The sequence below is a fragment of the Dendropsophus ebraccatus genome, chromosome 11, assembly GCF_027789765.1.
Source record: "Dendropsophus ebraccatus isolate aDenEbr1 chromosome 11, aDenEbr1.pat, whole genome shotgun sequence".
In the NCBI taxonomy this organism is placed as follows: domain Eukaryota; kingdom Metazoa; phylum Chordata; class Amphibia; order Anura; family Hylidae; genus Dendropsophus; species Dendropsophus ebraccatus.
In genome coordinates this window covers 71,763,407-71,777,604 of record NC_091464.1, presented here as the reverse complement: position 1 = coordinate 71,777,604, position 14,198 = coordinate 71,763,407, and the positions used below count along the sequence as shown (strand labels likewise).

The following is a 14,198-nucleotide window of genomic DNA, read 5'->3' as shown; positions in this document are numbered from 1 at the left end:
ACACCATGTTTGATAAATCTCCCATTTAAGTCTTGTAATGCATCATTGGGTATATCCGGCATGGTTCAATGTCCCCCTCATCCTTTACAGTTTTGCAAGAGGTGTTGAGGCTACGGCTATACTTTCAATGGCGCACTCATTGAAGCCCCTGCGTATTCGGAAGTAACCCTTCTCTCCCCATGACTCTCCCCAGCTGTTCTTCACAATCCAATATTTTTCCCCGCTGGTGGAATCCATCCCGTACCCCACCAAGAGAACAGCATGGTTAGTAAGCTGAAAGGGGTTGAATCGATCCTGGAGCCCGGTGTGGTGGTAGATTCCTCCCTTATAATACATAAAGTCATCATAGACTTCAAAGGCAACAGCTATAGGACCCCCCAAAATCAACTCTAATTTCATATAGGCTTCATTGCAGCCGCCATAGAATCCCCCCACATAGTGGTATTCAGAGGAGTAGTATCTGTAGTAGGCGTCCTTCAGGGTGCAAGGGGAGTCATTCCCAGTGTACGGGAAGTCAGACTCTTCTACGATACCATAGTCTTGGATGTATTTGCCAGCGATCAGGTAAGGGAAGCCGCCATCACAACCTGCAATGAGGAGCAAGATAGAGATAAGTCTTCAGACATAAGGAGGAAACGTTACTAAGCAAGACAAAGTCTTAAAGGAATCTAGCATTGAGGTTACACATATGGACAGCCATTGTGATTCTGAACACAGGGATGGTTTTCTTATTCAAATCGGATGTGCCAATCCTGAGAAACGTTGCTTAAACTTCATATGAAGTATTTTGGTACACCGGTGGCGGTCCCGAGCCCCTAAGTTCACCACTACCCTCACATGACACCTAATATTTAGGTCAGATTTTGCTGCCGATGTAGGTCCTAACCTATCCAAAACCTGCGGCTGAGTAGCAGCTGAACCAGTCAGAATTAGGAGGGGTGCGCAGTGGGCGGCTGTACCGGTGCACACTGGGGAGCTCAGCAACGTCTTCGGTGTACCAAAATACCTCATTTATAAAGTTTTTGCAGCATTTCTCGGGAATAAAACATCAGATGTAAATAAGAAAAGCATGCCCGTGTTCAGAATCGCAGTCGCTATCGGCACATTCTAAAAAAGGTTCATATGTGAAAAGTTGGATTTTAGATTTCTTTTAAAGGGAGTATTGTCACCTGGACAAGTTATGCCCTATGCACAGGTTAGGGAATCACTAAGATTCAGGGGTCCCCCACAATCTCTAGTAAGAGGACCTCAAAATACAATAGAGCTGTGGGCCATATATATGTATACACATATACACACACACACACACACACACACACACACACACACACACACACACAAGTTGCCACTCCATGCATTCTTTACGGAGCCAATGGAGACACAAATACAACAACTTTTGGCTCACTTTGGCACATGTGCTGCCTGCCACCTAGTTTTCATGGTCCCCGTTCTTAAGATTGTGGGGGCCCCAGTGATTGGACTCCCTCTAAATATAACTTAAAACCATCTACTGTGGATAGGACATAACTTGTCAAGATGGGAATACCCTCTTAAGGCCATGTTCCCACTGCGTACGTTTAGCAATAATCATGGCTGTTACTACGGAACTTAGGCAGTGCGGCATTTGAGGGAATCCCTAGCGGTGCCGCAAGAAACAGACGTCAAGTTTTTTGCGGGTGCTATTCAATGAAAAGCAGCCGCAGAACACCCTGTCATTTCACACAGTGGGCGCACGCTCCATTGAGTGCAGCAGGGAATTTAGACGCGCCTGCATCAGAATTCAGCGGCAGTAAAGATCTTCCGCCCAGTACTGCTGTACCCGGTGTCTTACAGAGTGGGAAAGTGTACTGTTCATTTCCGGGAATTCTGGAAGTTGCACATGAGAAGCAGCACCATTTCAGAACATTTTTACCTCTGAAGGCTCCGGCACTAATTTTCAGTTGTTAACAAGCTAGTGGGTGAAGCCTAGCCTTTACGATGCCTCCCACACACAGAAGCGAGGATCCAGGTCCCTGTATTTCTACAGCACACCCTTAGAACCAGCAGCAGCATGGAGGAGATTATAAAGCAGAACTGAACAGTTTTAGCTGTACATCCAGGACAGAGGTATACATCGATTCTCCAGATGGATCATTGAACTGGAAAATTTGCATGTTGAAATTGATTAATGCAAAGTTTGTTGAGGGGCAATGACCACTGAAGGACCACTCTGTTTCATGCAAAGACCTTTATTCATAAGTCAATAAAATTCACATAAAAAGGCAAATACAAAGTCCCTGATCTCAATAAGGCACATGAAAGCTCTAAAGTGATTTTTTTTTTTATTATGCATATATTCCCTGATGACGGAAAAGCATTCTATGAATAGAATCACATCCAGAAGAGACCTGCTGCAGGTTTTAGGATCCACAACATGTAAATAGGGTATTTAGGTCCCCATACACACGTATTACACTGTAAATTCACCATTAGATGATCAGCTAAAGCTCTGGCTGTCCTGGCATGACTTCTGCAAAAGCTGGAGGGCTGGAAGATCCCCTTCCCTGCCCTATAGCTATGTTATGGCTTGGTCATCTGTCCCTATGTACTATAATACTGCTCAGGTATACTGTTCCTATCACTGGACTAAGTTTTATATCTAGCCCTCTAACATTGTCTGGTTCCAGCCCTCATTATAAAATTCTAGAAAAACTCAAAAAGTTACAAAAATATTTAAATGATTGTAACAATTCAGTTTTTAATTGGTTATATCCAGCATTGATCAATGGCTTCTCAATGTATACACTGACGACTCTTCTTACAGTTTCACAATAGGGGTTGCAGCTACGGCTATACTTTCAATGGCGCACTCATCGACGCCTCTGCGTATTTGGAAGTAACCCTTCTCTCCCCATGACTCTCCCCAGCTGTTCTTCACAATCCAATATTTTTCCCCGCTGTTGGAATCAGTCCCATACCCCACCACCACCACAACATGGTTAGTTATCTCGAATGGGTTAAATCTATCCTGGAGCCCAGTGTGGTGGTAGATTCCTCCCTTATAATACATGAAGTCATCATAGACTTCAAAGGATACTGCTATAGGACCCCCCAAAATCAACTCCTGTTTCATATAGGCTTCATTGCAGCCGCCATAGAATCCCCCCACATAGTGGTATTCAGAGGAGTAGTATCTGTAGTAGTCGTCTTTCAGGGTACAAGGGGAGTCATTCCCAGTGTATGGGTAATGCGACTCTTCTACAATGCCATAGTCTTGGACGTATTTGCCAGAGATCAGGTAAGGAAAGCCGCCATCACAACCTGCAATGAGGAGGCAACTTCACTAATGGCTCTAAGCAAATCTTATATAGAAACCTCAAGGCAAAGCTGAAACTTGTACATAGGTCAAGACTGTGCAGTAGGTAGATCAGCTGTATGTGGCATGTTCCATTAACTTCATTCTCTATTACAGTCACATCAGGTCTTCTCTAACATGCCACAGCTTTACTGCCAAGATCTGGAGCTTTTGGCTTGAGAATTAAAAGGAAGTGACATCACCATGTTATCCAGGAAGTGAAGCCTTGATGCAGTAGTAAGTGCAGGTGAAAAAAAAGCACTTTATAAGCATTTCCCGTAATAAGTGTATGTTGGTAACTTGTATAACTTGTGGGGCAATGCAATACTTTAATAAAAGTTTTCGCCGACTTCTCCTTTAAATTCTGGTTGCATCCAATCTCCACTTGGAGGGATTTGGTGCCCCCAAAGACAGGGATGTTTCATTGGCACAGAATGGTTTGTGGACTTTACTCAGTTACCAAAGAGAACAGAATATAGACATGGAGTAACCCCAAGTCACTTTGGAGGAAGACTTTGTTACCTTTGTAGAAAACTTATAAGTGTCCCCATTTAAATACAGTGTAAAGACCTCATTCATCTACTGGGAGGGCAGAAAGTGACAGGTAGCGCTCTACAATAACCAGACAATTCATCAAGAGTCTGACCACTGAAGGTTACACAATCTGCAGCTTTATTTAGGGATGTCTTGAGATTCACTCACCTTGGGAGTAGTTACTGCAGGAGACGACTTGTTGGGGGCTCAGGATGGGCGTCTGCTTTAACTTGGTCATAATACGGATACGAGATTCCAACATTCCCATGGTGGCAAAGGAGTAGCAGCTGCCGCAACCGCCTAAACAGACATGGAACATGTGAATGCAGCCTTAGATGAGCATAACGTGGCCAAAGCTCCCAGCCTGCCTGCAGGTCTACTGACTGACGTCATCACAGATCCTGGTGATGTATCCAGCTCGTGCCAGTAGACCCAGAGCCAGGGCCGGACCTGGGGCCGTATTACACTTTTCTCATTCTGAAAAACTAGTTTGTAGGTTTTATTATAGTACCTTGATTTCTAACAGGACTGATGAAGTTAGTCCCCTGAACATCACGCCAGTCCCAAGCATCGGGGAGACCTTGATATTTTTCATCAGTCGGCAGAGGTGCTGGAGGAGGAATGCTGAAGATGAAGAAAGACAGTCACACCTTCACTGGGAGAATTTCTCATACATAGTTTTGTTCCTAAAAAGGGGCTATCCGGAATTAAATAAAATCACAGCTACTTTCTTGAAAAAAACAGCGCCACCTCTGTCTTCAGGTTGTGTGTGGTATTACAATTCAGCTCTATTTACATAAATGGAAGGGAGTTGCAAAAATCCCACACAAAAAACTGACAAGAATGGTGGCATTTTTACCCAGCGTAAAAAAAAAAAAAAAAAAAGCTGCTTTTGTCAAGAAACAGCACATCTCCAGTCTTCAGGTTGGGTGTGGGCTTTGCAGCTCAGTTCTGAATTGTAATACCACACACAGCCTGAGGACAGGGGTGGTGCTGTGTTTTTCAAGGCAGCTTTGCTTTTCCCAATCAATGAACCAAACTAGACGCTTGCAACACTTGCTTCTAAGGCCAGCAGGATATTGTCATGTATATATCAGGCCTGGACTCTGGGGACAGGGATATAATATTACCACTTTATAAAGCTTTGGTGCGGCCTCATCTGGAGTATGCTGTCCAGTTCTGGGCATGGATTCATAAAAAGGATGTCCTAGAGCTGGAGAGGGTACAAAGACGGGCAACTAAACTAATAAGGGGAATAGAACATCGTAGTTATGAGGAGAGATTAAAAGAATTGAGTTTAGTCTCGAAAAGAGACGTTTAAGGGGAGATATGGTTAATTTATTTAAATATATAAATGGCCCCTACAAGAAATATGGGGAAAAGATGTTCCAGGTAAAACCCCTTCAAAGGACAAGGGGGCATTGCCTCCGCCTGGAGAAAAAAAAAAAAAAAAAAAAAAGGGGGGGGTTTCAAACTCCGACAAGCCTTCTTTACAATGACAACCGTGAATCTGTGGAACAGTCTACACCAGGATCTGGTCACAGCAAAAACAGTGGAGGGCTTCAAAAGCGTCCTAGACAAGTTCTTAGACCAAAATATGCATTTATGTTATGTATAGAACCTATCACCCCTCCCCCTTCCCTGCATCCATCCCCTCCTTGTATATCCCCCCCTTCCCTGCATCCATCCCCTCCTTGTATATCCCCCCCTTCCCTGCATCCATCCCCTCTTTGTATAGCCCCCTTCCCTACATCCATCCAGTCCTTGTATACCCCCCCTTCCCTGCATCCATCCCCTCCTTGTATAGCCCCCCTTCCCTGCATCCATCCCCTCCTTGTATAGCGCCCTTTCCCTGCATCCATCCCCTCCTTGTATAGCGCCCCTTCCATGCATCGATCCACTCCTTGTATACCCTCCCCCTGCATCCATCCCCTCCTTGTATAGCCCCCCTTCCCTGCATCCATCCCCTCCTTGTATAGCGCCCTTTCCCTGCATCCATCCCCTCCTTGGTTGAACATGTGTCTTTTTTCAACTGTATAAACTATGTAACCTGAATGTTTTGAAATGACCTGTATCAGAAAGACATGCTGTATGAAGTGCACCGTCACCCCAGCGGCATCCTCTCCCATCACAGGGCAGTGGATGTGGCCCACTGCGATGTCAGAACTACACTGCGCCATTATACCATATTTCATTGCTTAGTTTATGATCACATTAGACAGATATACCTTGGAATTTTGGAATTGCGCCCGCCAGCTCTTCTCAGCAGGTCCTCCATTGACATTCCCTCCAGCTCAGGGTACACTCCTGCAGTCCATGATTTCTGGACAGAGTTTATTTGTTGCACAAACCCAAAGTTGCTTTTGAAGGGCGTTGCTGTGAGCCTGAAGAGGGAAAGAGGCGAGAATCGTTTTATATATGCTACGTGGAGGCATGAAAGCTGCGGTGACCAGCAGGACCGCTCCAAATGGCATCAGCCGTGTGCCAGCACTAGTCATTCAGCCGTCCACTGGAAGCCCAGATGAAAAAAAAAACACCACACACAACATATAGATATCTCATGAACATACCCCACACATACTGGGGACAGGTGATTCCTGAATGATAGTGGCTTTTCTAATCCAGGGTAACCCCTTAAGGGCGACAAGGCACCTCTGCTAGACCCTTCCCTAATGCTTCCTGTCAGGGAGGACCAAACAGGAGCAGAGAAGCCTTACTGGCATTGTTATGAGGGCAGTCTATGATCTTAAGTCAGGTCGGACACTTGTGTGCAAGTTCCTGCATCCTCTTTCTCCATTAATATTCCTCCAAACACTGACTGCCTAATCTGTAAACAGGGCCTATAGTTCACTTATTCCATTACTGACTGAACAGTAAAAGGGGTTATGCAGGATTAGATACTTTCTTACAAAAACAGCTCCACCTCTGTCTTCAGGTTGTGGGTGGTATTACAATTCAGCTCCATTCACTTCAGTGAAAATGAGATGCAAACCCCCCCCCCCCCCACACACACACACACAAACTGAGCGATCATAGAGGAAATCTATCAGCATGTGCTACATTTGATTATAGTGAGCGCCATCTACTGGCAAGGAGGACACAATGAGAGAGATTTATCAAACATGGTGTAAAGTGAGACTGGCTGAGTTGCCCCTAGCAACCAATCAGATTCCACCTTTCATTCCCCACAAACTCCTTGAAAAATGAAAGTTGGAATCTGATTGGTTGCTAGGGGCAACTGAGCCATTTTCACTTTACAGCATGTTTGATAAATCTCCCTCAATTTTCCTGTCTATATTCTGCGATGCAACTGCTCATGAGATTACGTGTACCTCACATCCCTTCCTACATTGGTCTATTCTTTTTTTACTCACCGTCCTTCCTTGGGAAATGGCACTGGGTTCACCTTTACACCGGAGCTGGAGGAGACTTTCTTTCCGACAAAGCAAGCCCAGTTCCTGCCCAACACGTCGTGCACCCAGCCAGGAAAGGTGTCATGGCAGAAACTGGTGACATTTGTTCCATGCTGCTCATACTGAAAGTGAAGGGAAGAACATTGTGGAACGTAAAAAACCACGAGCTACAAGCAGAGACGTGGCCTATAGTAAAAGCACAACTGCAGACTACAAACATCACATGATCTAGATACAGTTCACACCCTGGTAACACGACTACACACCAATCCTGTAAGGGCTGATCATGCAGACACACATCTGTCCCCTGCTTTTGCCATACTCCAAAGCATGCTAGTATGAAGGACAGAAGACAGACTACAAGAGTAAGGAACCTTGGCTCTCCAGCTGTTGCAAAGCTTTGGCTGTCCAGGCATGATGGCAGTTGTAGTTTTGCAACAGCTGAGACGCCGAGGTTCCCTACCCCTGGCCTACAGGATCAGACTACACAGGGACTGCTTGTAGTCTGTTACCACGGAGACACAAACCTACATAAGAGCTGTATATGTGGAGGTATGGTAATTCTGTTACATTACACACCTCACTACAATGACCCGAAAGGGACTAATGGTGCATGAATGCTACATAAAATGTATGAAGAATTTGTGTAAAGCCTCAGCGACATCGGTGCTCCTTCTCATGCCCCCATGTAAAAGATCCCCCCCCCTCTTTTAAAGCATACCTGTTACTATCCAGCTCTATCCCTGCATGCAATCGTTCCTGCCACCAGACTGGGTTACCATGGATACGTCCAAGCCAGGTAAGTCCCATCTCTGAGGCCTACTGAATCAGATAGGCCTCATGCATGATTTGACACGGCATGGACGTATCCATGACTACCTAGTCTTCTGGCGGCAGTAACTACTGAGCAGATTGGGATAGAGCAGAGTGACTGGTATCCTTTAAGACACAGGGGTCAGACTGGCGGCTATCCAGCTGTAGCAAAACTACGATTCCCATCATGCTTGGACAGCCAAAGCTAGAGCTGTATGAATATGTCCACACATACCTTAAAAAAGGCAAACCACTTGTAGCCATTGACCACGATCTCGAAGCCTTGATTGTAGATGATGGTAACATAGCCAACATTCCCCATGTCATCCTCAGCTATGTAGAGAGGCTTCACCGTGAACTTATACGTGTTTTCCACCGGCCCTAGAAAAAGGATAGATCTAATGTTACTTTTCTACCTCAGTCACATATCGAAGTGTATCACATATTGTGAAAGCAACCATGTCCTCTCCAGTAGTCACCAAGCATGTGACCTACTCAAAGGAGGAAGTGTTCTGGGGTCTGAAGACATTCAACAAGGATGAGAAACACGTAGGTGGACATCACAAGATCCTACAGGGGAAAACAGACAGCAATATACCAGAGTATTTCCCTCAAGTCTTATAGACCATGTACTTTCTTGCAGAAACAGCACCACCCCTGTCTCTAGGTTGTGTGTGGTATTACAATTCAGCTACATTCATTTTAATGGAACTGAGCCGCAAAACCCCTCACCCAGACTGAGGACAGGAGTGATGCCTTGCTGCCATATTTTCCTAAGCCTGGACAACCCCTTTAACCTTTAACAGATTCTACAACTGAATTTTTTCCATTTGAACTGATCTTTTGTGCACCTGATCTCACTTCCGCCATAGGTAGAGTTTTATTTAGCAAAGCTGGCTGTCGGATGGGCTGCCACTGGCTGTCATTTTGAAAGTCTCTGCGGCAAGTGACAAATGTATTTGCAGAGTCGACTTCCATCTTTCGTAGGTTTTGTTCCTACCCATTTAAGCAGTATAAGGAAGTGAAACCTGCAGGTTATTAAAGGGGTTCTCCAGCGCTACAAAAACATGGCCACTTTTCCCCCTACTGTTGTCTCCAGTTCAGGAGCAGTTTGCAATTAAGCTCCATTTACTTCAATGGAACTGAGCTTCAAAACCCCACCCAAACTGGAGACAACAGTAGGAGGAAAGTGGCCATGTTTTTGTAGCGCTGGATAACCCCTTTAAGTCATGGAGAAGTGTACTGGGCAGCTACCACCCTGGTGTAACCTGAGCTTTACTGCAGCTACCTGTCCCCACACAGATTATATATAACACACACAGTGCTCAGCACCTTGTGACAAGACAGAACCCATCTCTGCTGTATAAACAGCCCTATCAGCCTACTATAATCCCATTGCACAATACAGGAAGTGACTGAACCCCAGAATTAACCATTTACCTTCTGAACACACAGACTGCAACCCAATAGCCACAGTATCTGTACTGCGTCCTGTAACACAATATGGAGAGTAGCAGCCGAAGCGGCTCAGCTTAAAACCGAAAGTATCACAGGCTCCAACCTCACCCACTGAGACTAGACTCGGCCACAGCTTCTGCAGAACAGCTTCAGCCCTCATATAGCAGATCAGTACATTCGCACTTTGAGAGTCCAAGGGAATGAGCTGCCACCCAGCTTTCTGAGGCTCCTGCAGGGTAATAATAGGATACCAGCAGATCTAGGGTATGGCACTAATACTGCCTGTAATGCAGAGGGTTAAGAGGATGTTGAACAAGTCCTGTTTACAGGGGAATTCCATAAAAACTGATCATGTGACTAACAGAACTCACAATCACAGCTTCTATGGAGGACACTAGCCAGTCTTCTGTGATACAGCACTCTGACACCGGGCACAGCTGCTGCAGAACATCTTTAGTAACAAATACACTTATATTAGTGCAGCATTTCTTTTGGCTGGAGACAGACGGGACTTTCCCAGTCATGAGACAAACATTGCGCAACTGGCCCAGGGATCAGGTGACCCGGGCCGCAGAGCTTGCAATCTATCAGGCTGCGCCGCAGAGCTTGCCATCTATCAAAGCAGACAGGAAAGTGACATACATCAGGCTGGACTTCAGAGCTTACAATCTAGTGCAGAGGCCCTCCAAAACTACAACTCCCATCATGCCTGTAGTCTTGCACCTTCTGCAATACCGCTAGGTTGATCACATGACCCATTAGGCTGGACTGTAGAGCTGACACTCTAGTGCAGGGGTTAGGGAGCCTTGGCCCTCCAGCTGTTGCAAAACTACAACTCCCATCATGCCTGGACAGCCTGTGGCTGTCCAGGCATGATGGGAGTTGTAGTTTTGCAACAGCTAGAGAGCCAAGGTTCCTTGGCCTATTGTAAACCAAGGAAGGGATCACATGACCCATCTGGCTGGCCCTCAGAGATGTGACCACGTGACTCACTACACCCCCAGCCCCTCTCCCCCTTCTTACCCAGCTGGGAGCAGTCAATGTCCTTGCTGCGGAGCCCTCCTTTACTGGGGCTCACTTGGAACTCCCAGGTGCCCTCCAGGTCTGGGAAGCTGCAGTTAGCCGGGGTGTCAGAGGCCCCAGGGCGGCTCCAGGCAGCCAGCAGCAGCACCAGCACTGAGCACACCTTCTCCATCTTCCTTGTCCTCTGACTGCGGAAGCCAAGCAGCGCAAGGGTTAAATAGAGTCAGCGGTCACATGACACCGCAGGAGGGAACGGACGTGAGAAGGTCATGTGATCTTCTGTGGGTTGGGCGCGTCATGGAAAGGTCACGTGATTTACGGCACAGAGAAGTGGAACTAGGTTATGCTGCCTGCTATAAAACTAGTATAAAGCCGCTGCCGACAGTAACCAGAGTTCAGAGTATACAATGAAAGACCTGAGCTGATTGGCCGCTATGAGTATTTGCTTCGCATTATGGGACTAATTGAACAACCAATCAGCTTTCAGCTTAGGCTTGAGTTAAAATGAAAGCAGCGCTCTGATTCGTCACTTTGGTCAACTGGAACTGGCAGTCCTCTGAGTGAATTGGTTGCTAAGGGCAACCTGTTTCTAACGTGGACTGTAATTCTGTTGCAAATATAGCAACTAATCTTAAAGGGGTTATCCAGCGCTACAAAAACATGGCCACTTTCCCCCTACTGTTGTCTCCAGATTGGGTGGGGTTTTGAAACTCAGTTCCATTGAAGTAAATGGCGCTTAAAGGGGTAGTGCGGCGCTAAACAATTATTCACTAAATAACACACATTACAAAGTTATACAACTTTGTAATGTATGTCATGTATGTGAATGGCCCCCTTCCCCGTGTCCCCCCCCCCCCGGAAGTGTGGTGCTCTATGCTCACCTGATTCGTGTCGACCCCCGTCCGCCATCTTGTGACAATGATGTCATCTTCGGGCGACCGGCCGAACCGCTCCGACCGTCCGTCGTGCCCTCCCGCAATTGGCTGAGCATAACTGTGCTCAGCCAATCGCGGCTGAGCAGCTGATGACGCGGCAGAGGGGGGCCGGCACTAGGGACAGTCGGAGCAGTTAGGCCGGCCGCCTGAAGATGACATCATTGTCACAAGATGGCGGACGGGGCTCGACACGAATCAGGTGAGTATAGAGCACCACACTTCCGGGGCTAGCATGGGTGGGGGGGGGGGGGAACACAGGGAAGGGGGCCATTCACTAACATAACATGCATTACAAAGTTGTATAACTTTGTAATGTGTGTTATTTAGTGAATAATTGCTTACCGCCGCACTACCCCTTTAATTGCAAACCGCACCTGATCTGGAGACAACAGTAGGGGGAAAAGTGGCCATGTTTTTATAGTGCTGGATAACCCCTTTAACTGGTTTTGGCGACTCCCTAGGCAGATTGGTTGCTGTGGGAATCTGCATAATCATGAACTGTAATGCACATAGGAACCAATCAGCTTTCAGCTTAAATATGAAGTAAAATGAAAGAAGCACTCTAATTAGTTGCTATGGTAACTGGATTTGGCAGCAGAGGATGGTGACACGCTGTCACACACCTACACCCAGCTCTAGGAGGATGGTGACTGCCTCCCTGGTGCCACCAATTAGAGCTAGCTACTCTGCCCTTTTTAATCTTGCTACATGGCCGGGGATATAAGCCAACCAGAATGTCCTCTGTACACAACCATTTTGGAGGTTACTTGTGGACAGGTAGGTTTCTGGCCTGAGCAATGTCCCTGGTCATATTTCAAGGCTCCTTAAAGTGTTATGGTCATTTACACTCACCGGCCACTTTATTAGGTACACCTGTCCAACTGCACGTTACCACTTAATTTCTAATCAGCCAATCACATGGCGGCAACTCAGTGCATTTAGGCATGTAGAAATGGTCAAGACAATCTCCTGCAGTTCAAACCGAGCATCAGTATGGGGAAGAAAGGTGATTTGAGTGCCTTTGAACGTGGCATGGTTGTTGGTGCCAGAAGGGCTGGTCTGAGTATTTCAGAAACTGCTGATCTACTGGGATTTTCACGCACAACCATCTCTAGGGTTTACAGAAAATGGTCCGAAAAAGAAAAAACATCCAGTGAGCGGCAGTTCTGTGGGCGGAAATGCCTTGTTGATGCCAGAGGTCAGAGGAGAATGGGCAGAATGATTCGAGCTGATAGAAAGGCAACAGTGACTCAAATAGCCAACCGTTACAACCAAGGTAGGCAGAAGAGCATCTCTGAACGCACAGTACGTCCAACTTTGAGGCAGATGGGCTACAGCAGCAGAAGACCACCCGTTACTAGCATGGTGTACCTAATAAAGTGGCCGGTGAGTGTATATTAACTTTTAACGTGTCGAAAGTAAAGATCAGTCATGGTCTCAGTGCCGAGACCCTCGCGATCACTAAATATAGGTAGGAGAAGTGCACAGTCTGACTCACTACAGCAGACAGGTTCATCATAGTCTATGGGGCAAATGGGTGGAATCTTGCGGCCAGCCAGGAAGTGAAGCTTCTAACTAGTGATCACAGGGGGTGTCAGCACTGAGACCCAGTGGCATCTAATTTTTTTACATATTTGGACGACGTTATAAGCTTAAAGCGGGACTATCAGCGGCTTCGGGCCAGTACCGCACCGGAATAAGGCATACAGCCCTGGAACCTTGAGGTAAAGAGCGGCTGGCTCATATCAGCACGTTCACTGGCCCGAACCTGCTGCTGATAGTGCCGCTTTAATCAGGAATGGGGAACCTGCGACCCTTATTCCCATCATGGAATTGGCAGCACCCTAAGCTGTAGACAACCTCTTTCCTATGGGTTGTTATACTATTTCAATCATGCATATAGCAACCAATCAGCTTACAGCTTAGGTATGAGATAAAATAAAAGCAGCAATAAATGAGAGAAGGACTTTAGCTGAATCTATGTGGGTTTGCTAGCCCTATAGGCCTCCTTCACACAATTGTATAGAACCTATTGCCCTCTATGGAGCAAAGCACCCAATCTTTTCTTCAGGTTCCGTATATTTAGATACAATAAAGATTTTTTTTGCAGATTACGTTTGGTCAACTAAAGATAATGGGCCCATTGGGAATATATTGTAGCATATGGTAGTAAAACTTCTCAGAGGTTACAGGGTCATATCTACCATGAAGCAATATGAGTATCTTGCTTCAGGTGGCAGATGGGGGGGGCTGTTTCATGTAGTAGCCTAAAACACTGAATCTTTTGCCAACATCTGTAAAGAGTTTGTATGTTCCGTCCTTGTTTGCGTGGGTTTCCTCCGGGTACTCCGGTCCTTTTACACCTGAAACCAACAGACAGGTGGATTTAGATTGACAGCCCTAATGGGGACAAGGACCAAAATTGACAAAATGATGTAAAGTCTTGGAATCAGTGGGCGCTAAAACAATAAGAACATTATTATTATTATTATTATTATTATTATTATTATTATTGTTGTTGTTGTTGTTATTATATTATTATTATACTTTGCCACAAACACAATCCTAATCTCTCTCGATCTGTTCTGTTAACTTCATTGACCCTATGACCTGCAAATGACGACTGGACACGGATGTGGATTGCAAGTCAGCCAGGACTGGGAATGCAGTAATTACTAATAATGATTA

At 46.0% G+C, this 14,198-nt stretch overlaps 1 protein-coding gene across 2 annotated transcripts; it reads right to left on the bottom strand.

Moving 5' to 3' along the window:
- Positions 1–6: 6 nt before the first annotated feature.
- CTSC (cathepsin C) lies at positions 7–10,810 on the bottom strand. 2 transcript variants are annotated; one of them, XM_069945118.1, is made up of 7 exons: positions 10,576–10,791; positions 8,330–8,475; positions 7,243–7,403; positions 6,097–6,252; positions 4,380–4,492; positions 4,037–4,168; positions 7–587 (listed from the first exon to the last, which is right to left on the bottom strand). In XM_069945118.1, the coding sequence occupies exons 1-7, from the start codon at positions 10,745–10,747 to the stop codon at positions 85–87; spliced, it is 1,383 nt and encodes a 460-aa protein (XP_069801219.1). In that variant the 5' UTR covers positions 10,748–10,791; the 3' UTR covers positions 7–84. The 2 variants fall into 2 exon arrangements, with proteins under 2 accessions (XP_069801219.1, XP_069801220.1); XM_069945119.1 differs by lacking the exon at positions 7–587 and adding an exon at positions 2,213–3,300 and having other exon boundaries at positions 10,576–10,810.
- Positions 10,811–14,198: the final 3,388 nt, after the last annotated feature.

What these genes read in the sequence shown, in the direction of transcription:
- CTSC (XM_069945119.1), bottom strand. Translation starts at nt 10,747, where the DNA reads ATGGAGAAGGTGTGCTCAGTGCTGGTGCTGCTGCTGGCTGCCTGGAGC. An exon ending in CATTGACTGCTCCCAGCTGG is followed by an intron (nt 8,476 to 10,575) that starts GTAAGAAGGGGG and finishes TCCTTTTTCTAG; the next exon opens with GGCCGGTGGAAAACACGTAT. An exon ending in CAGTCCTGTTAGAAATCAAG is followed by an intron (nt 4,169 to 4,379) that starts GTACTATAATAA and finishes ATGTCTGTTTAG; the next exon opens with GCGGTTGCGGCAGCTGCTAC.